This window comes from Myotis daubentonii, chromosome 16 (genome assembly GCF_963259705.1).
Source record: "Myotis daubentonii chromosome 16, mMyoDau2.1, whole genome shotgun sequence".
Taxonomy (NCBI): domain Eukaryota; kingdom Metazoa; phylum Chordata; class Mammalia; order Chiroptera; family Vespertilionidae; genus Myotis; species Myotis daubentonii.
In genome coordinates, this window is record NC_081855.1 from 38723552 (window position 1) to 38745399 (window position 21848).

Below are 21848 nucleotides of genomic sequence, written 5' to 3' on the forward strand. Positions count from 1 at the left end.
CAGGCAGACAGGCGGACGATGCACAGACAGGCAAAGCAAAGCCGCCCCCACCTTCTTGTCACTGTAGTAAGGGTCCAGGTCCTCCAAGGGGATGCCGATGACCTCTGGCGGGGGGTCCCCATAGATAAGGGGCAGGTTCTTGCCAGCCTCCAGGTCGCCTCGTGGCTTCCGTTCAGGCTCCGAGATCTCCAGCTCTTTGTTCCGCTGCTGCCTGGCCGCCTCCTCCACTATCCGCTGTTCTATGGCTGCCAGGGACTCCTGGGTGAAGGGGCGCAGGCTGTGGGGGCCCACAGGCACCACGGTGGACAGAGACAGGCGGGCCATCCTTGCATCCTGGGTTCAGGGGCCAGGAGGGCAGTGGGCAACAAGGGCAGCTGTAGCGTGCAGGCCCCCAAATGCTGGGTGGCCACCCGCCCACGGGCCAGGCTGGGGGGGGGGGGTATGTGCAGGTGCTGCTGGGATTGCAGGGTGTGCCTGCAAGGCCTGAGCGCTGCTGCTGTCCAGGTATTGGACACAGGAGCATCACCCCCGAGCCCCACGCCACATTCTCCCCAGCAGGGGTTGGCTGCCCTCAGGACTGATGACAAACCAACCAGATCCTCTTCAGCCTTGGGGACTTGGGGTTAATGCCCCAGTGCCCTCAAATGCCTCCTGGGCCTGAGCTCCGGGAACAGTGTGGCTTCAGCCTACAAGGAGAGAGAGAGTCACAACAAGCTATTATACACACAGGGCCTCCATGCCCACATGGGGCAAAGAGGAGTCAGGTGTGAAATGTGCTGGTGGCCTGGTGGGATCAACCTTAAGCACGAATACGGATGGATTTCACCTTGAGGGTCAACTTGGGTTGGCTGCTGTTGGCTGCCAGGAGATGTGAACAGAGACCGTTGAGGTTGCAGCCAGACTCAGTGCAAAGAGACTGCTGTGATTGATTAGTGATGTCTGCCAGGGGCACGGGAAGGAGAATGTAGTGCATCTGCCTGTGTTTGCCATCCCTGGCCAGGAGGGAAGGGAAAGGTGTGGGTGTGGAGTGTCCTGTCCTGAGCTTTGGGGAAGTGTGATATTGGGCTGGAAGGGGGAAGAAGGAAAGGTCCTAGGCCCTGCGGAGGGTCCCACCAGCTCCCTCCCACATGACCTGTGGAATCTAATCCACAGGCAGGCAGGGCAGATGGAGCAGGAAGATGCAGGGTACGTATTGGGGGGGGGGGGGGCTGCAGATGCTAACATGGAAAAGATGGACACACGAAAGGGCACAAGGAGATGGACAGTTTCAACGGTGGGGGCAGGGCTGGAGCTCCCAGCGACTGTCTTTGGCTGGTGGTCCCTGTATGAACTGGGTGGATAAAGGGCACCCACCAGGAGCTTTAGAGGCCTGTGAGCTCTGTGTGGACTGTGTGTCCTGGGCCAGTCCCTCGGCCTCTGCTGGCCCCTGCCCAGCCATCGTGAGCCTGTCCCCTGTGGAAGGGAGGTAATGGGTCACTTATCTCAAAGGCCCTGGGGAATGACCCACATCAGCAGGGAGACCCCCTGCAGCCTGGTCACATGTAGCCACCATGGGGCCCACATAGACAGCCCCCACAGAGCCACCCAGAGCCACACTGGGGGTGGCAGCCTTCTCACAGTGGGCCCCCACGCCCCAGCAGGATCCCTGGCCCAGCCAATGCGGGCACTTCCTCAGGCTTGGTCAACAGGTGGGAGGGCGGCCCAGGGAGCGGCCAGAGCCATTGGGCAGAGCTGGCCACGCCCCCGCCTGGCTGCCCAGCTGCTCTCTACCATCATCACCCGGGGAGTCGGGGAGTCGTGTTTCCACAGGATGACTCTGCTCATTCCTGCTGATCCTGGCCCCCAGCTGCTCATTGGCCCCATCGTGTGTGTGGGAGTGTGGATGCGTGAGCCCACGTTCACGCACATGCAGACACGCACACACATCCAGCCTGAAACCACCCTCGCACGGGTGGTCCCCATAGTTTGTACCCTGCCCCTTAGCACACACCGTCCCACCTTCATCTCCAACACCAATCCCACACACACTACCCACACAGAAGATGCTGACCTGCCAGGTGACCATGGAGGGACCCCATGGCCGCTGGGCACCCTCCCAGTTCACGGGCCCCAGTTGGCAACAACCCGCTGGGCGATGCTGCCCACTCTCGCCTTTGCGGAGCCCAAGAGGGACCGTAGACGCCAGAGTCAGGCTGGCTCCGGCCCCAGCTCTCGAAACTATTCTCAATGACGCTCACCTGAGGCCCCCAGTGGACAGCCCCAGCGGTTTCCACTCGCTGGCCCTCCCTCCAGCACTCACACCACCACCGAGAGAAGAACCAGACTGTCCTTCCGGCCTCTCCCTCTGCTCTGAGCTCCTCCTTCCTGCTCCTGGAAGATGCTGCTTCCCGGGGCCCCGGTCACAGCCGCACCTCCCCCTCGCCACAGTCACATCCACCACCCGCCTCCTTTCCGTGGCCTCTACAGCTTTAACACGTCTGTTCCCACGCCCCATGGCTCAGACCTGTCAAGTCACGGCTCCCTTTCCTGCGCAGCCACAGCCTGCACAGCTCTGAGGTCAATGGTCACTTGTGCCCCGCTTGTGTGGTTGTCTAGTGGTGTCTGTCTCCCCCATCAGTCTCCTTGCGGGCTGGGTTTGGGGTCACCACTGAATTTGGTGCCTGTGGTGTGACCCACAAATGGCAGGCAGCCCAACACCTCCTCCTGCTGTTCCCCAGCTGGCCCCACTTCACCTAAATTCCTCTCCTCCCACCTGAAAGCCACTTTGCGTCTGGATGTCTTGTTATGTGAGAGGGAAAATGTCCTCATTGGCCAGGCCAGTTGAGGCACGGTTTTGGTTGGTGGCTGCTGAAAGCATCTTGGTGGTACGCCTGGCCAGTCCCCATGCCCTGCTGATGCTCCCTCATCACTGCTTACCTGCTCTATTCAAATAACCTCCCATCTGCCTCTCTACCTACCGCTGGGCTCCCCTCTAACCCACCATCCACATTTCTAAAATCACAAATCTGATCATGTCACCCCCTGGTTAATCCTTCAGTGGCGTCCCGCTGCTTGATAGTGTGTCCCCACTCCTCCACGGGGCCTTCCTGACGCCTTCCATGATCTGATTACCTACCTTGCCACTGACCCCCTCCCCCCGTCTGGCCATGCGACCTCCATTTTTACAAATGGCCCAAGCTAGTTCTCACTACCCATGCCTTTGCTTATGGTCTGTTTGCCTCCTGGAGCACTCTTCTTTTTTGTCTCCCTGGAGAGCTTTGATTTGTCCTTCCAGACTTCACCTACACAAAAACACTGCCTCCGGGAAGTCCTCCCTGGGTACCCTGGCTGAGAGGATCAGCCCTTGGTGCCAGCAGTGTGTCCAATGCTCATTATTGAATGACTGAATGAGTCCCAAGAACACTCTGCCTTCGCCCTTTCTCCTTTAGGCGCACCCTGAAGCATAACCAGAAGCTGTCTGCCCTGCCCCCTCCTTCCTCCACCCAAAGGCCAGACCTTCCGCTTGGGCTCCGGCCCCCACTGTCTATGCTTCCCAAGGACCGTATTCTCCAGCTGTCTTCTCTCCACCACCATCACCGCCTCCCTTCTTCAAAACAATGGCAGCCTCCTGGCCTCCCATCTCCTTTCATCTGTTGCCCTATCTTTCTGGTCCTCTTCACAAAGCAACTTCTTGGAAAGTGTCTACACCAGCTGTCTGTACTTCCTTACCTTTCATTCACTCTCCAACCCCTTCCAACCTGGCTTCCATTTCCCCAACTCAACCGAAGCGGCTTTTGTCAAGTCACTAGCACCCTCTCTGTTGCCAAGTCTGCTGAACAGGTTTCTGTCTTCACCTTCCTCAGCCTCTCAGAAGCATTCAACCCAGTTGGCCACAGCCCCCTTCTGGAATGCTCTGTTGTCTCGACCTCCGTGAGAGCACGCCCATGGTCCGCCCCCCCCCCCCCCCCCCCCCGGCTGTTCCTTCTCAATTTCCTTTGCTCGTCCCTCTTTCTCTCCCTAATCCCTCAAGGTTCTCAAGACTCAGTCTGGGTCTGGATCGCATCATTCCTATGACTGTAAATAGTGTGATGAACTTCTCCTTTGAACTCCAGACGGATACATCAACTGGCTACTAGACCACTCCATGTGTGTGGCCAATAGGCATCTCAACCTATGGTGTCAGAAATGACACATGTGTGTTCTTCCCAGTCTGTTCCACCCACAGTCTTCCTCAACCCAGGAAACGGCACCATCCACCTGGTTGCTCAAGTCAAAATACAAGGCATCTCTGAATTCTCCTTTTTTTTCTTCATCTTCTACATTCAATCTGTCCAAAGTTCTGTTAATACCATCTCTGAAATATCCCTAACCTCGCCTTTCCCCCCGGTCCACATCACAATAATTTCTTGCAATAGCCTATTTCCTGCTAACTGCTTTTGTCCTGACCCTCCAAACCAATTTCACAAAGCAGCTGATGATCTTTTAAAAACAAGAAAGGAATTCTGTTTCTCCTGCTTAAATTTCTCCAGTAACTTCCTGTCCCACTTAGAATAAAACCTAAATGTCTTACTAGGTGTACCGGTTAATAATGCGGATTTTTTCAATAGATGGAGTTACACATATGTTGATATATATGCGATTTGATACGTATGCTATTTTGTTGTATTACTCCTCCAGGTTACCACTTGTTCCGAGCGATGGCACACGCACTCTCTGAGCAGCACTTCAAAATGTACAAAGAAGTGGAAAATTGGGTCTCTGAATGGTCTGCCTCAAAACAAGAAAAGTTCTATTGGGACGGTATCCACAAATTACCTGAAAGATGGGGGAAATGTGTAGCTAGAGATAGACATTACTTTGATAAAGCACTTTTGATGTTTCTCTTGAAATTATCATGTTTTCTTTGATTACAAAATCGGCATTGTTATGGTTAATAGTGTGGATTAACTATGAACTGGTGCCTTTGGGCCATGGCTCTCCCTGGAGCTCTCACCCCCTCCCTCTTCACACGCTGTTCTTTCTCACCCCTGGCCTAGACTCAAATGTCTCTTCTCCAAGAAGTTTTCTCCTCCTCTAGTCTCTATCACAGTCCCCTGTATTTTTCTTTGACCTCATCATCATAATTGGTAATGTCTTGTTCATTTGACTGATTTATTTGTCTGTCTCCTCCACTGGGCTGAAATGTTGAGAGGACAGGAACTGTGTTGGTCTAAGTCATCATAGCCAGTCCCAGCCTGGGGCACACAGAAGAAACTCAATAAGCGTTTGCTGAAAGAATGAGTGGATGTGGCCTTGGCTATAGACCTTTCCAGGGATAAAATGGATTCTAATATATTTCATCCATCCATCCATCCATCCTGTTCAGAAGCCAGGAGCTGACCTAGCTCTGAGGAGGACACAGAGATGTCCCAGTTGAGCATTCTGCCTTCAGAGAGCTGATAGGGGAGAAGGTGGACATGGGCGCACGTAACTACGATATGAGGAGAAAGCGATGCCTGCCCTAAAGCGGGGAGGTGATTGTGCTACGGGAATTCAGGGGGAGGTGGGTTGGAAAGCTGGGCCAGGGCCTTGAATGACAGGCCTGGGAGTCTGGATGTTGTCCTGCAGCCTTCGAGGGCCCCTCACAGGGGGGGGGGGTGGAGGTGGGCCAGCACGTACCTGTCTTCTGCCCACCCTCTCAATGTATCTAGAATAGAGGGGACAAGCTGTGTTGGGCACCAGTGGAGGAACGAAAGGACACCGGGGACATTGCACAGTGGCTTCCTGGCTGAGACAAGCATGGCAATGCCTCCTATCATGGTCTGGGTGTCTCACTGGCAGATCTCCATGTGGCTCCTCCAGCCACAACCTAGAGTCAAAGGGGCCAATGGGACAGCTCAAACCCTCCTTCTCCCAGCCCAAGACCAGACTCCGGCCTCGGCCCTGTTCCTCACATGTGGCAGCTAAAGGCTTCCAGGGGGCTTCAGGTAGCCTCTTCCCACTGAGTTTGAGAATATTGGAGTTGCAAGGACCTGAGAAATCAACGAGTCCAACTCCCTCATTTTACACATGGGGAAACTGAGGCCTAGCGAGGAACAAACTCTCCCAAGATCATACACCTATTCATTCAGCAAACATTTCCTGAGCATCTGCTCTGTGCCGGGCTCTGTTCTGGGAGGCGGGGATATAGCAGCGGCGAAGTCCCTGCCCTCACCATGCTTGCATTCCAGAGGGAGGAGGCAGATAATAAATAGGGAAGCAAATAAGATAATTTTAGAGAGTGATAAATGAGAGGCCACGCCAAAATTAAAACCCAGCTCCTTGGGTGGCAGGACCAGAGCCCATTCAGTAAGTGAGAAGCCCCGTTGGAACCTCTGTCGAAACGGAAGTTTGGGTAGAAGTGGTGGGTAAAGCCAGGCCACCTTGGGGGCCTGGAGGTGGTGAGCAGACGGACGGGTCGGGGAGGAAGGGTGGGGAGTCAGGGAGCCAGGTGGGGCCAGCTGTCCATAGGCAGGGAGCCCAGGGTGAGGACACTGGAGGGTGAGGCGGCTCTTGGCTGGAGCTGGTCCAGCCCAGCATTGTCTCTCTCTCTCTGTGGGGCTGCCAGATCGGAACACCCAATTCCAGATATAGTCTGACCACAGAGAGAGGCCTTTCCTCCATGGCCGGACATCCTCCCTATTCATTCATCCCAATATGGCATTTGCTTCTTCAGCAGCCATGGTGGTGGAGCTTGCAATCACCCCTGTACTTTTACCCCCTGAGCTGTGGTCAAATTAGGTCTTTCCCATCCTATCAATAGTGCAATTGATTTTTTTTTTCCTTTTAAATCCTGGTGGACCTCAACAAAATATTTTCAAATTGAACCCAAGAGTACATCAAAAGAATTATACACTAGGACCAAGTGGGATTTATCCCAGGTACATAAGGCAGGTTCAACATTAGAAAATCAATTGATATGATTCGTCACATCTGTAAGCTAAAGAAGAAAAATCACATGGTTATATTAATAGATGCAGGAAAAAAAAGCATTTGACAAAATCCAACACCCATTCATGATAAAAACTCTCAGAAAACTAGGAATAGAGGGGAACTTCCTCAACATGATAAAGAACATTTACAGCCCTAACCGGTTTGGCTCAGTGGATAGAGCGTCAGCCTGCGGACTCAAGGGTCCCAGGTTCGATTCCGGTCAAGGGCATGTACCTTGGTTTCGGACACATCCCCAGTAGGGAGTGTGCAGGAGGCAGCTGATCGATGTTTCTCTCTCATCGATGTTTCTAACTCTCTATCCCTCTCCCTTTCTCTCTGTAAAAAATCAATAAAATATATTTTTAAAAAAAACATTTACAGAAAACCTACAGCTAACACAGTACCTAGTGGTAAGAAACCAGAAGCTTTGCCACTAACTATATCAGGAACAAGGCAAGGATGCCACTTCTCACCATTCCTTTTCAAAATCTTACTGGAAGTCCTAGCTAATGCAACAAGACAAGGAAAGGAAATAAAAGATATACTGTTTGGGAAGGAAGGAATAAAACTGTCTTTGTTTGCAGAGAACATGATTATCTACGTACACAATCCAAAATAATTGATTAAAAAAACAACAACAAACTCCTAGCAAAAACAAACAAACCCCCAAACCTCCTGGAACTAACAATGATTATAGCAAGGTTTCTAGGATGCCAGGTTAATATGAATCCAGGTGTAGGCTTTTACATCTACCTCTACCTAAGTTCCTCTTGTTCATTGTATGTCTTCACCCCCAGTCTTTTGTGAAAACCTGTTGGAGCTTGATGTTTCTCTCTTAGTTCAAGGCCATCCTTCACAGCTGGGTGTCTGTGATCCTGATTACCTCAAATTATTGGCCAAACAAGGCTCAGGACAGACACCACCACTCCCCTCCCTCCTGCTGACGTATGCTTCTAGAATCTTCTCTCTTAGAACACATATGCTTTCAAGGTGGCTCCTTCAAACATCCAGAAACCCACCTAGCTGCACTGCATCAGCCTGAAATCCCCCGAGAGGCCTCAGCCAGGCCCCTCCAGCCCAGGTGCACAGGCCGCTGTGAGAAACCCTCCTGAAGACGGAAAATGGGTGTGACTGCCCCTCACGGCGGTCCCCCAGGGCATATCCCTGAGGATGCAGAGGTAGCTTGCTGACCTCGCTCAGGCCCCAGTCACCAGCCTTCCTGCCAACCACGCATGCTCGTCATCTCCAGCACAGCTTCTGGTCGCCCCCCAGGGCCCGGCTGTTGATTTCTCTGTGGATTTGGAGCAAAATTACCTGGAGCTGTGTGCGGCCAGGGAAGGCCCCGCAAGCTTCACCTGCAGAGGGGGCTCGGACTCAGAACTTCCTGGGAGACTGACTGAAACAGGTCCAGACCCTTCTGTCCTGGCCAAAGACAGCATCCGGCATCCCAAATTCCTAATTCCCACTGTGGCCTCGCTCCAAGAATACAAAATGGATCCCCACGACCCCCTAGTAGTGAATCTCAGGGCACAGCTTTTTCTCAGCTCGGGCAGGGGTGGGAGGGCAGGGGTGAGGGTGGGAGGGCAGCCGTGTTGTTTCTTTGCCAGCACTTAGTGCCTTGGCTGGACGGGCCAGGGGCCTGGAGGAAGTCACAGGGGGTGGCCCCCCTCCTGGTCTGACACTCTCTGCAGAGGAAGTTGGCTCCAAGCGGTCTTGGAGGGCGGCCTGAAGCCCAGAGCCTAGTGCAGAAACCTCCGGACTCTCAGGAGCCCTGAGAGTTCTGGAAATAATCAGGGTCGCCTGGGGTGCTCCTGGGTGAGGGGTGGGCTGATGCTGACTGCATTTTCCCTGCGAGGTTCACTGGGTCAAAACAAGCCCCCTTTTCAGGCACCTGATTCCACCAGCCTGATGATTTGTCCTTCCCGAGGGGTGAGAATGACAGTGGTGGCCACTTCTATTGTGCACTTACTGTATGCCAGGGCTGGCTTCCTGTTCAGGATATATGGGCAACCCTTTCCCCCACAATCAGCTCTGTACTCTGCCGCGTCCCAAAGGCCCTCTAAGAACATTTGGTTAGTTTTCCCCCAACTTGCTTCCTCCTCCCAAACCCGACCTTTCCCTCCACCCCGAGGGCTTCTGGTTGGTGAGGGGCCCGATGAAATAAAAACCCACAAATGGGCTGTGTTTGGGTTTTGTGAGCTGTGCCCACTTCCCGCTAACCCTTCCCAGCTCAGCTGTGGGTCACGGAGTCTTTTCTTCCCAGAAGCAAAGGCCTGAGAGTGAGTTTTTGCATCCAAGGCTGAGCCTTAAATCACACCTTAAAATACAGAATTCCAAGCCTCAGCCAGCTTGGGAGTGAGTGAGTCTATTTACGGTGGAGGGGTGGGTTCTTCGGGTCCCCAAATCTCAGCACCATTGTGCTGACGTGTCCAGGCCCACAAAGTGGAGGCTTAGAGATACTTCTTTATGAACAGCAGTCATGGGGGGCGGCAGGGGGGGGGGAGCAGTCACGGATACGTTCATTTGGTGCTTACTGGGTGCCAGGCACTGCTCCACGTGCCTCCAATTAGTCCCCGCTAACGAGCGCAGAGCAAGGATTCGAATGCAGCTCTTTGATGCCAAACCCATGTGCCTGTGCCTACAGATGCCACCTCCTTCTAGCCCAGGGGTGGGCAAACTTTTTGACTCGAGGGCCACAATGGGTTCTTAAACTGGACCGGAGGGCCGGAACAAAAGCATGGATGGAGTGTTTGTGTGAACTAATATAAATTCAAAGTAAACATCATTACATAAAAGGGTACGGTCTTTTTTTTCTTTTTTTAGTTTTATTCATTTCAAACGGGCCGGTTTCGGCCCGCGGGCCGTAGTTTGCCCACGGCTGCTCTAGCCCCTTGGAGAAGTCAGCTGGGCATGACTGCCCGCCCCATACAGGGCACACCAGGTTGAGGTCCCATCCAGGTTGTCCCCCTGGGTTGGTCTGATCCTCATCTGTCTGTCCTCTGCGAAGGACAGACCAGAGTCCTTGGGCCAAGGCCCTGAAGGACGTGGTTGGGGTGGGAGTCTGGCAGGACCAGGATCAGGCTTCCTAGAGCCTCCGGTTGGGAGCTCTGGGTGGTGGGGCCTACAGGTTAATGGTTTGATGAAGAGATTTCTCCAAGGTTTGGTTTTTATTTGCACTAATCCAGTGGTTCTCAACCTTGGCTGCACATTAGAATCACCTGGGAATCTTTTTAAAATCCTGATTTCTGGGCCTCGTCCTCCGGAAAGTCTGTTTCTTTGTTATGGGGGTGGGGCCACAACATTAGTAACAGAGAAACAGACTTTCTGGAGGATGAGGCCCAGAAATCAGGATTTTAAAAAGATTCCCAGGTGATTCTAATGTGCAGCCAAGGTTGAGAACCACTGCACTAATCGATCCTCATATAACCCTAACTACCCCTGCAGCCCACTTGTGTGCGCACACACACACACACACACACACACAGACACACACCCCGGCCCTGCTTCCATGAGTCATTGCCCAACTGCCCCAAAGGGTGGGGAGGCTGATCAGTTCAGGCCTGGGGCTTCCTACCCGCTGCTGGCTCAGCAATTTCCAAGGAGCCGGCAAGCATCATGCCCCAGGCTCCACGCATGATCCCCCTCAAACCTGTGTGTGCACCCATCTCCTACACACATGTCTACGGCCACTGCACAGCCCGTGGCAGAGGCACACAGGACACAGGGCTGCCTCCCTCCACCTGTGTTAGCCTCCAGATGTTGGCCTCTGCTCTCTCCTGTCTCTACCCTGCACCATCACCCCTCCCAGACCACAGCTGACAGGCCTACTTCCTGCCTTGAGTCCACCAAGGGGACTTTGCAACACTAAGCCTGAGCCTGGAGGATTCCAGGGCCCATTGCCTCCCTACCTCCTCCATCAACCCTTCACCATCTGGGCAGGGTGGGCCTTGAGCTCGGGCCCCAGCCAGGCCCCGGGAGTTGGGGTCATGGTTGCCAGCACCGGGATGAGCGGTGCCCTCTAGCTGCCCGAGGACCCCGGGGCCTAGGACCTGAAACCCCCAAGAAAGGCTGACGGACTGCATCCTGCCCTTCAGCCAGCCACTCACGGGAGGCCACAGGCTCAGAGAACTTTGCTCAACCCATGAAACTGCGCCAGGGATGTGTTCTCACCAGCTACCCGGGTCAAAGATCCTGCTCCACAGTGAGGCTGATAGAGAACGCAGAAGCCTCAGAAAAAAGGAGAGTCGCCGGCAGACCTTATGAAAGTGTGAGCCGAGGGACTCCGCTCCGCCCTTAGGCCTTCACAGCGCCCAGCTCTCCCGGCAACATTTGCAAACGTCAGAACTTCAGACTCTGCAGGTCTTACATAAAGGCTCTCCCTCCCCTGAAAAATACACCCGCCACCCCCAGCTAAGGGGATAAGGTGGCCCTGCTTTCTGCCCAACAGCCCCTTCCAGGCCTGTTACTCCCCCTCCCAAACCCCCAGCAGCGAGACGTTTGTTGCAGAATCACAGCCTGGTACCAACCACAATGGTTAACTCCTGGGCAACACTCCACGGACCTGGCTGTTTGCCGCACCCTGTCCTGGGCCCCTCCCATGTCCTGAGCCCATTTAATTCTCACCATGGTCCTGTTGTTATCACTGCATTTCACAGGTGAGTAAACTGAGGTGCAGGGAAGGTAAGGAAACCCCCGAGGTTATCTACACAGCAAACTAGGGCTGGAAAGAGACCTTGGCTCCTAACCACCAAGCTGCTTCGCCATGACCTTCCCCGGCCTGTCTGGTGGGAGGGTCACAAGCCAGTTCGAAAACAGAGTGGGGCCGGTGACGATGGCACTTTCCATCTCTGCTAGGGGCCCGGTGGGGCGGGCCAGCCTGCTCTTGGAGGGGTACAGCCTGGGCCCCTCCTGCTGACCCATATCCCCAAGGAGGGCTGTTGACTGAAAACTGCAGGGAATAAAAATAGCCGTTGCTGATGAGGCAGATCGGGGGCCAGAGCACATGAAAGGCCTGGGGCAGTGGAAGTGGAGGTGAGGGAACCTGGGATTCCCCAGCCCCATAAGCACCTTCTGATGGAGTCCCAGGGAGACCTGGCCTGCCCCTGCCACTGCAAAGCTGGGGACACACAACTCTAGGGCTACCCATTGAAACCCACTGCCCCCCGGGTCTCAGTAAGGAGCTCTGCCCCCACCCAGCCTGTGCCAGGGTCAGCTCACCCCTAGGGAGCAGTGGCCCTGGCCGCTGTGGACAGAGCCCTGCTGCTCACCAGGTGTGCCCCCTTGGGTGACAGCACCCTCTGGCCTGAGCCCTGCTGGTAAGAGGAGCCGAGGGACCGAAGGTTTGTATCACCTGCACTGTGGTTGTTGACACCACCCTCCCCTCCCCCCTCCCCCATCTCTCCGCGGCCCCCAGGCTCAGGGGTTTTACTTCTCCCCAACTCTCTCCTGTCACCTGGAGAGCCCTCTCACCCCTCTCTGTAAGGTCCACCTCTCCTCTCCTCTCTGAGGACACCTCCCCCTCCAAGCTTCCCTAACCTCACCCCAAGCTGTGCCCCTGCCCCTCCCTGCCATTGTCTACACTTTTCTCTGTTCTGGTGGCAGGAGTTGCCCCCAAAGGCAGGGACCTTGTCAGGACCACCCCCAACCTTGGCCAAGAGTTCTGTCGTCAGCATCCGCCTCAGGGCTGCCCCTTGGCCTGGGCCTGGGCACGGGCACAGGACCGGACCCTGAGCGATGGAAGCTGCTGGGCAGCCCTGACACTCAGGTCAGCCTGGGGCTGGGAAGGTGACCTTGGGTCCCGACCCCCGGCCCACACAGGTTCCCAACCAGAAATGACCAGCAGGGCCCGGCTGGGACAGGCTCACCTGGAAAGGACCCTCATTACCTCCCCCAAGCCCTTGAGAGATGCCTGGGATGCAGATGAGGGTGGACGCTCACCTATGTCTGGGCCCCCCTCTGCTGCCCCCCCAAGGTGATGTGACTTCAAATACTAGTGCGATGACCACAAGTGCCCATGCCCCTGCCCCACAGAGTGAGGCCGCTGCCACGGGCAGGGACTGGGGATGAGATGACTGCAGAATGTGGAGGGTCCTGGGAGAACCAGCCCTCTCTGCCTTCAACCCCAGCCCTTCACGCCCAGGACTGGGCTCAGTTCAGGGCCCCAGGGCAGTCACAGCCTTGGTCACAGATGCTAGACAACAATGCCCACCCCTGCTCCACCCTGCCTCTCTGCCAGCCTCTCCCCTCTCCAGACTGGCCAGAGCTTGTCTCTTCAGCTGGCTCTTCAAACGGCCTTCAAGGCTCCTTTGGGCTCTAACCTTCACTGGCCCGGGAGGGGCTGGGATTTATTTCTGTCAGAACTCCGCTGTTTGAAAGGGCGACAAGTCTAGTCCCACCTGGAGGGCCACCTCCCACCCTGGGGGTCTGTGAGCCCTCATCTTGACCTGGCCCCTGCCCTGACCCAGTACCCAGGCGATGGGCAGCCAGACACAGAACTTAACCCGGTGGACCCCTCCCACCCAGGGCATTCTTGGGAAGCCTCAAGCAGCCCCCCCTCAGGGCTCTCTAGACGGGACTTCCCAACCTTTTGAACAAATGCCCCCTCTGGGCAGCAACCACCCTCACACCCCACTGCCCTTCGGCTCCGCAGGCCCCTCGCTGCTTCTCTGCTAGCCACTGCCCACCTCCCTCCCAGGGTCCCGGGCGCCCAGCTCTGCCAGCGGGAGGGGGCTGCGCTCTGTCCTGGCACAGCACCCCTGCCCCCAGCTCCTGCCTCCAGGCTCCTCCCGAGACCCCCAGAGTCTTCTCAGGCTCCCCATCTTTCCCCCCTCACTGCCGGCATTCTGGCCGCTAAGTGGGGCCACTCCTCTGGCCCCCTCCCCTTCCCGGCTTCTCCAGGAAAAGAGCCCAACTGTGCCCCCAGCGGGCGGGCTGGGCAGAGAGGCGGCGGGCAGAGCCTGGAGGGCGGCGCAGCAGCCCGAGACGTGTCCTCTGCTGGCATCTCACAGATTCCTGTTGCAGAGAGCAAAGGAGCCGCCGCCGCCTCCCCCCCCCCTCCCCCCCCTCCCCCCCCCTCCCCCCCGCCGCCTCCTGCCGCTCCCCGCACCCCTGCCTGGCTACAGGCTGAGCAGGGCACTGCGAGGCTCCTCCACTCCCTCCCGAAGAAACGCAGCCCAGCCTCCGTCCCGGTCACCCCGTGCCCTGCCATGTGTGAGCAGGGTGAGACCCTCACCAGCCGAGGGCAGGACAGCCAGCCAGGCCGGGCGCACAGGGCAGAAGGCAGGGCAGAGAGAGGCGAGTTCGGGGCCAGAGGGTCAAGGCACCAGGACCTTGGGCACGGGCGGCCGAAGAGGAGGGCCGGCGTGGGCAGGACGGCAGTGCCCAGAGCAAAGTGGTGACTTCCTCGGAGCCAGGCTGGGCTTGGGGCCAGGCGGCCTGCCCCTGGGGTGGCCTGCCCTCGGGGCGGCGGCCAGGCGGGGCGCGGAGGGGCGCGGTACTCACCGTTGGACGGAGCGGAGCTCGCTGTCATGCCCACCTCGGGCCGGGCCGAGGCTGGGACTCTGGGGGACTTGGCCGGGGGGCCGGGCCAGCGGGACAGCTGCTGCGCTGATGTCACGGGGTCATGAGTGAAACCTGAGGACCGGGCCAGTCTTCAGGTGGGAGCCTCGGCCGCACTGGCCTCCCCGGTGAGCGCTGGGCGCAGCCTGGGCCGCCGGGGCGGGCGCCCACGACCCGGACCCGCAGTGCGACACGCGCGCCCTCTCACACACGCACGCACACTCCCGGGCACACGCACGAGCCCATCCACGCACTCCCTCTCGTGACCAACGTACATAAACTCATTCTGGTTCGCAAACTTCCTTTCAGACCCATTTTCAGAAACACTCCTGTGGCACACACTCACACACGCGGACACACTCATGGACACGCCCCCCGTGTTCACACACTCACACTCTGACCACACTCGTGCACACGCATCCAGTACTCACACACACACATGCTCAGCCTGACACGTAAATCACCCTGCACACAGTCACACAAATGCTTCTGCTCGTGTCCCACCCATGCACACACGTGTACTGCTCACACCTCAGACACACGCCACACGCACGTCCGGCTCCAGCATATATGCGCATTATTACGTCATGCAGCTCTAGGTGCTCTCCCGCCAGATGAACACGAAGGCCACGCGCCAACGGACACGAGACTTGTAGTGAGTGTGCGTCTGTGCACACACTCCCATTCCCAGGCGTTCACGCATTTCCACACACGTTACCTATACCCAAGCAGTTGTCTGCCCACATACACCCTCCTGTTCACATGTACACAGGGACACCTATATGTGCTTACGGTCACTAGACTTTTATCAAATGTATGCCTATCTGTACACTCACACCTATACATCACACCCAAACACACACACACATCACAACCAAACACACACATCACACCCAAACACACACACACACATCACAACCAAACACACACACACATCACACCCAAACACACACACACACACCCAAACACACACACACATCACACCCAAACACACACACACATCACAACCAAACACACACACATCACAACCAAACACACACACACATCACACCCAAACACACACACACACACACACACATCACACCCAAACACACACACACACACATCACACCCAAACACACACACACACACACATCACACCCAAACACACACACATCACACCCAAACACACACACACACACACACCCAAACACACACACACACACACCCAAACACACACACACATCACACCCAAACACACACACACATCACACCCAAACACACACATCACACCCAAACACACACACACACACACACATCACACCCAAACACACACACACACACACACACATCACACCCAAACACACACACACATCACACCCAAACACACACACTTCACACCCAAACACACACACACATCACACCCAAACACACACACACACACACACACACACACACACCCCAGTCTCAAGGGTCATTTCTCCACCCCACCACCCCCACCCCACTGGCTAACCATCTGTCCCTCGGAGCTTGGGGAGGGGCTCTGGTGGGGGAGGGATGCTGCGGTTTCGCCCACCTCCCTTCACTCTGGGGCTGTGGTGACCCCTAGTGGAGCAGCTGTGAAATGCCCCATCTCACAGCTCTCCCACCAGCGCATGCCCAGGAGACACAGAATCCCGGGGTGAATCCAGAATCCTCCCCGAGGCTCATCCCCGAGTCTGTCTTTTCTGGCAGCCAGAGCCCCAGCTGAGCTGAGTCCAGCACAGAGTGGACTTTGAGAGGGGCCCTGGGAGGCCTGGGGCGGGGTGACCCTTCATCCTGGGGGTGGCCCAACAGCACCTCTCCACCCAGGGGCTCTGTGTGGACACAGCCTCAGCAGGTGGACCTCCTTGGGGGCCAGGCCTGGCTGTGGTTTGAGCAGCAGCTCACACACTCAGAGGTGTGACCTCTAGGCCAAGGAGGGAGCTTGGCATCGTCTAAGCCGCTCTCTGTCCTGCTGTGCTCACTGGCCTGACACTTTCCTGGAGCTTGACTGCTAATGCCATGCAGGGTCTGCTGCTTCTAGCACTCAGCGGAAAAGCAAACATTTTGTCTCAGATCCTTCCCAAGGGGTCTCCCACAGCTGCTCCTTGGGGTCCTGTCATCTCTCCTGGCTCTGCTGCTGCTCGTTTGCTTTGCTGATGGCTCCTGCCTGGCACCCCTGGCCGCTGTCCCCCTGCTATCACTCTGCTCCGTTGGGTCCTGGAGGAGAGGTGGCGGGAGGCAGCTGACATTCCCATTTACGGCTCTGCCCTTTGGTCTCTGCCTCGCCATGCCCAGCGCTCTGTGGGGTAAGGCTTTCTGTAGTGAGGGATGGAATCAGTGAAGGGACTTGCAGCACGCGAGGGGCAGGGCTGCTGCATCCGGCTGTCCAGTTGTCCACTGCACAGTTCTGGGCACCAATCACGTTTGTCGCCATTACAGCTTCGTGCATTTAAAAGGATAACTTTCTAGCAGACGGCAGCGAAACGTCTAGAACAGCGGTTCTCAACCTGTGGGTCGTGACCCCTTTGGCGGTTGAACGACCCTTTCACAGGGGTCGCTTAAGACCATCCTGCATATCAGATATTGACATGACGATTCATAACAGGAGCAACATTACAGTTATGAAGTAGCAACGACAATAATTTTATGGTTGGGTCACCACACGAGGACCTGTATTTAAAGGGCCAGAAGGTTGAGAACCACTGCTCTAGAAGGAGAGGCTAATTTTTCTAATTTGCACAAGGTGTCTTTCGGATCAGGGATGGGGCTGGCTGGAAAACAAAGCTGTATGTTAAATGTGACTTGTTCTCCACAACCACAGAGGGATGCATGCTCCTTCTTGTGATAATTTTCCTCCTTCCTTTGGGGAAGGGTCCCTACTCCAAATATGTGATTCTGGTGGGGCTGCTGCCTGCAGGACTGCCACCCTGTCCCGGCCACAGACAGGGCCATGTTACCTGGGCTTGGCCAATCCTCTTGGCCACAGTGGTTGGTCCAGAAGCTGAAGGAGGGCCGATCTTAGTCCTCCGGGACTTGTATGTATTGATACAAAAGAAAGTGATCTCGCCCGGCCGGCGGGGCTCAGTGGTTGAGTGTCCACCTATGAACCAGGAGATCAAGGTTCGATTCCCAGTCAGGGCACATGCCTGGGTTGCAGGCTCAATCCCCAGTGTGGGGCGTGCAGGAGGTAGCCAATCAATGGTTCTCTCTCATCACTGATGTTTCTTTCTCTCTCTCCTTCTCCCTTCCTCTCTGAAATCAATAAAAAATATATATTTTTAAAAAGTAATCTCTCTCTGCCCAGGACCCTCTAATTGTGTCTAGAGCAGCCGTGGGCAAACTATGGCCCGCGGGCCGGATCTGGCCCGTTTGAAATGAATAAAACTAAAAAAAAAAAAAAAGACCGTACCCTTTTATGTAATGATGTTTACTTTGAATTTATATCAGTTCACACAAACACTCCATCCATGCTTTTGTTCCGGCCCTCCGGTCCAGTTTAAGAACCCATTGTGGCCCTCGAGTCAAAAAGTTTGCCCACCCCTGGCTCTAGCTCCTTCCAGTCTAGCTCCTTGAGGGACTGAGCCCAAGAAAAGGGCCCCCGGCTGGGTCATCTCTCTGCTGGCTGCGTCCTCACTGGTGCCGAAAGAAGCAGGGAAGTTTCCACGGGACTGCTTAGGCGCGGCCCTTTTCTCTCCTTTTCTGGGGGAGTACGGCGGGAGCTCTTTTTTCCAGTCCCATAAATCCCCTTGATTTTACACACACATTCCCCTATTGGTAGATACGGGGTAACATTCAATGTTCAATTCTTAAGAATAATGCTGCGATGAACACATTTGATGAGCGATCTTTTTCCATGTTTAGCTTAGTCCCAGGAATAGATTTTTACCACGGCAACAGGGAGGACTTTGGGTACATATTATCTTGGGAGACTACAAACAAAATCCGCCAAAACAAAAAAACAAACAAGTGAAAAGGAAGTAGGTGGAGTGGTCCCCGGCTCACAGGAAAGAATAGTAGGAGGGGCAAGTAGCTGCACACACCCCTCCCGGCCAGACTGATGCTAGATCTTCTACAAGCAAAATAGCTCTGGCAGAGAGACACACGGCGTTTCCTTTCTTCAAATAGCAAATGCTTCCGTGTCCTCTGACCAAGAACTCCGATCGGATAGATGCAGGATCGTTTTAGGTCAGCCCTGTCTTCCAAAGCACACGATTCGCGTAGGGTTAACGGGCAGTCTTCTATCGAAGGTATTGAACCTGTCACCTCCAGCCTGCTCTGGGCTCCCTTTAGAGGGGGGAGGGTGACGGCCTCCCTCCTTGCTGGCCTCCCTGCCTCCAGTTTGCCTCAGCTTAATTCACTGACCACTATATTCCTAGACCCATTTTCTTTAATGTTTACTGCAGTGTTTCACTTCACCAAACACACATTTGTCCTAGAGCTACTAGAATAGCTTTTGCCTGGAGTTTTCAGCAGCCTGGGGGCAGACAGGGAGAGAGTGGGAGGCTGGTGTCTCAGTTTGGATTCCCCCAAAGGCCTGGATTTGGGAGCATGCGTTTCTTTGGAAGGAAATCTCAGGAAGCACAGTGAGGGAGTGGAGAAGAGGGAAGAAGAGAAAAGCCAATAGGCTGTGTGTTTGTGGAGCGAGCCGTCACTGGGACCACTGGGGCGCAAGGCCACGGGGAGCGCTGACAAACGGTGGGGATGACCCCTCAGAGTTGCCCCACGGAGGCCAGGAGGCTGGGGAGCTGACCATCAACTCCTGTCCCTTCATGCTTCAGGGTTGCTCCTGGGACAGCCTCAGGACGGCCTCCCTGGGGCCAGAAAATGCCCCAGGTGGAGACGGTAGATGAGTGCAGGGATCAATTGCAGGAGCCCCTGGGGGAGCTGGGAGGTGTGGTCAGGCCTGTAGTTGCTTCTCTCTCTTCCTGCCTACCTCCCTGTCTCTATCTTTTCTGTCTTTTTTCCTTCCTCTTTGCCTCCCTCTCTCTGCACACACACACACACACACACACACACACACGCACGCACACGTACGTGCATGCGCGCGCGTGCACACACACACACAGATATACCTGTGATCTTAAAAATAGAAATAAGATCTTACTATGCTTATTGATTGTTTTCTCAGCTCTTTTGGACATCATTCCACATTAATACAGGGTGTCTCCCAAAAATGTATACACACTTTGAATAGTTATTTCCAATGGGATAAATCTCAAAAGAACGAACCATTGGAATTAATAATTACTCAAAGTGTGTATACACTTCTTTGGGACACCCTATGGGTACATTCTGTACCAAGCATGTCAAACTCAGAGGCTAACACGGGCCAAATAAACAAGGTTTAAGTGTATGTGGGCCGCAAAAAAACCAAAAGCTTCAATTTTCATAGAAATGTAGGTTTATTTTGATAGAGACATGCTGGATACAAAGGGCTGAAATAAATGAATCATTGTTAGCATGAAATAATGGAACATTTTAATAAAAATTAATATTTTTTCTTTAACATTAACTTACCAGACACTGAATAACTGCACAAATGAATACGCGTGAGGCAAATAAACCTATTTTTCTTGTTCTCCGAAAGCGAAGTATTTCCTGTTGCGCACAGCAAACAAGTCAGTCCAAGACTGAAGACGTGGCAATCGGCTGCTAAAATATTCGTGGCTAGTATTAGTGGAGAGAAATGGTGGGTCTGCGCATAAGGGAAATGAATGCAACACGATGATAATAATCAGTCATTAGCGAACGTTGTAGTTCGTTATTAATAATTATGAATAACAGGATATTGTAAAAATTAAGTTACGGAATTTTTATTAAAACGTTTCTTACATACCGTTATGTTGGCTGGGCCACAAAAATATTCACTGTGGCCCGCATGCGGCCGCTGGGCCACTAGTTTGACATGCTTGTTCTCTACAAACATTGTCATTGTATTCCATTGGGAAGATACCCCATCGGACATTTGTTCTCTCTAATCCTGGTTGACAGAAGCAAAGATGTGAGGAACCTGATGAATCCTCCTAAAACCTGGCTGTGTGCACGTCGCCCCCTTATTTCTCTCGTGCTCACATCCCACCAAGAGCTCTCCATTACCCACAGGGTGAATCCCAAATTCCATAGCCAGGCCTTTGAGTCTGACCTGTGTCTGCCTGGGCTGCTGGGGCCTCCCGCTGCCCAGCTCCTCCAGCTCAGCCAGACAGTTTGACTCACTGGATCATCGCAGGCCCTGTCCACACCCTGCACCTGCACCTCTGCTCGGGCAGTGCCCCAGCTTGGGGTGCCCTCTCCACCCACAGAGGGCCTCCCCTCCCTCAGAACTCATCCCTCAGTGAGGAGTCCTCTCTCTTCAAGATCCACGGCGACTTTGCAGTCTTGTATCTTCGCTCTTTTCATGGGTGGGTCTTCACTCCCGACAGCGCTGAACCAGGAGGCTACACTATGGTGTCCCCGTGTTCAGAAGGTGCCTTGCACACACAGGCACCTCTCGGTGGAGGCAGCTGATGGTGAGCTCAAGGACAGGTGTGTCTTTCTCCCTGGAAGAGGGTGGAGCGGGAAAGGTGCCCTGCCACTCCCCGGGCCTGTGACCTCAGTGCCCCATCTCTGTTTGTTGGTGGCTGTTGAAGTCATCAGACCAGTGGTTCTCAACCTTCCTAATGTCGCGACCCTTTAATACAGTTCCTCATGTTGTGACCCAACCATAAAATTATTTTCGTTGCTACTTCATAACTGTAATGTTGCTCCTGTTATGAATCGTAATGTAAATATCTGATATGCAAGATGTACTTAGGCGACCCCTGTGAAAGGGTCGTTCGACCCCCAAAGGGGTTGCAACCCACAGGTTGAGAACCGCTGCATTAGACCCACAAGGGCAGCAAATGCCCTGTCCACAGACCTCACCCCCTCCCCTGGAGACAGGGACTGAGGCTCAGAGGAGGAGGTGGAACCGGTCTTTCTGATTTTAGACGCCAGGACTGCCGGGAAGGGCTGCTGAAGAGACGTGGGGGATGGGGGCAGGGCGATGCACGGGGTGCTAATCCCAGCTTCCTGTCCTGATTTTCCTTGACTGCTGCTCAGGGCCTATCTTACGAAGTTCACAGCTACCGAAATAGATCTTTCCTCTCACCTGTTCTTGAGCAAAGAAGGCCTTGGTGACTTCCTGTCAAAGAATGCAGGCTTTGGTAATTTTTCCAGGAGGAGGGACAATAATGGGCCTGCTGCCGCTGCACTCCCAGCTTCTCCGCCTTGGCCAAGGAGCAGGGGGCAGACAGCTACAAGGGGAAGTGGGTGGGGAGGTGGGAGTGGGGGTGGGCCAGGGGCCAGCCTTTTCCGTGGACTTGGTGGATGTTTCCTTCCAT

At 54.8% G+C, this 21848-nt stretch overlaps 1 protein-coding gene across 1 annotated transcript in view; it reads right to left on the reverse strand.

Annotated features, from left to right (window-relative positions):
- The window catches only part of SCN4A (sodium voltage-gated channel alpha subunit 4), a 45994-nt gene extending 31499 nt beyond the window's left edge, over nt 1-14495 (reverse strand). The window contains exons 1-2 of the mRNA XM_059669952.1: nt 14431-14495; nt 52-686 (exon numbers count right to left, since the gene is read on the reverse strand). Of these exons, the coding sequence (XP_059525935.1) occupies nt 52-324 (273 nt within the window). The 5' untranslated portion in view covers nt 325-686; nt 14431-14495. The remainder of the gene's footprint in view (nt 1-51; nt 687-14430) is intronic.
- Between the last annotated feature and the right edge of the window lie 7353 nt (nt 14496-21848).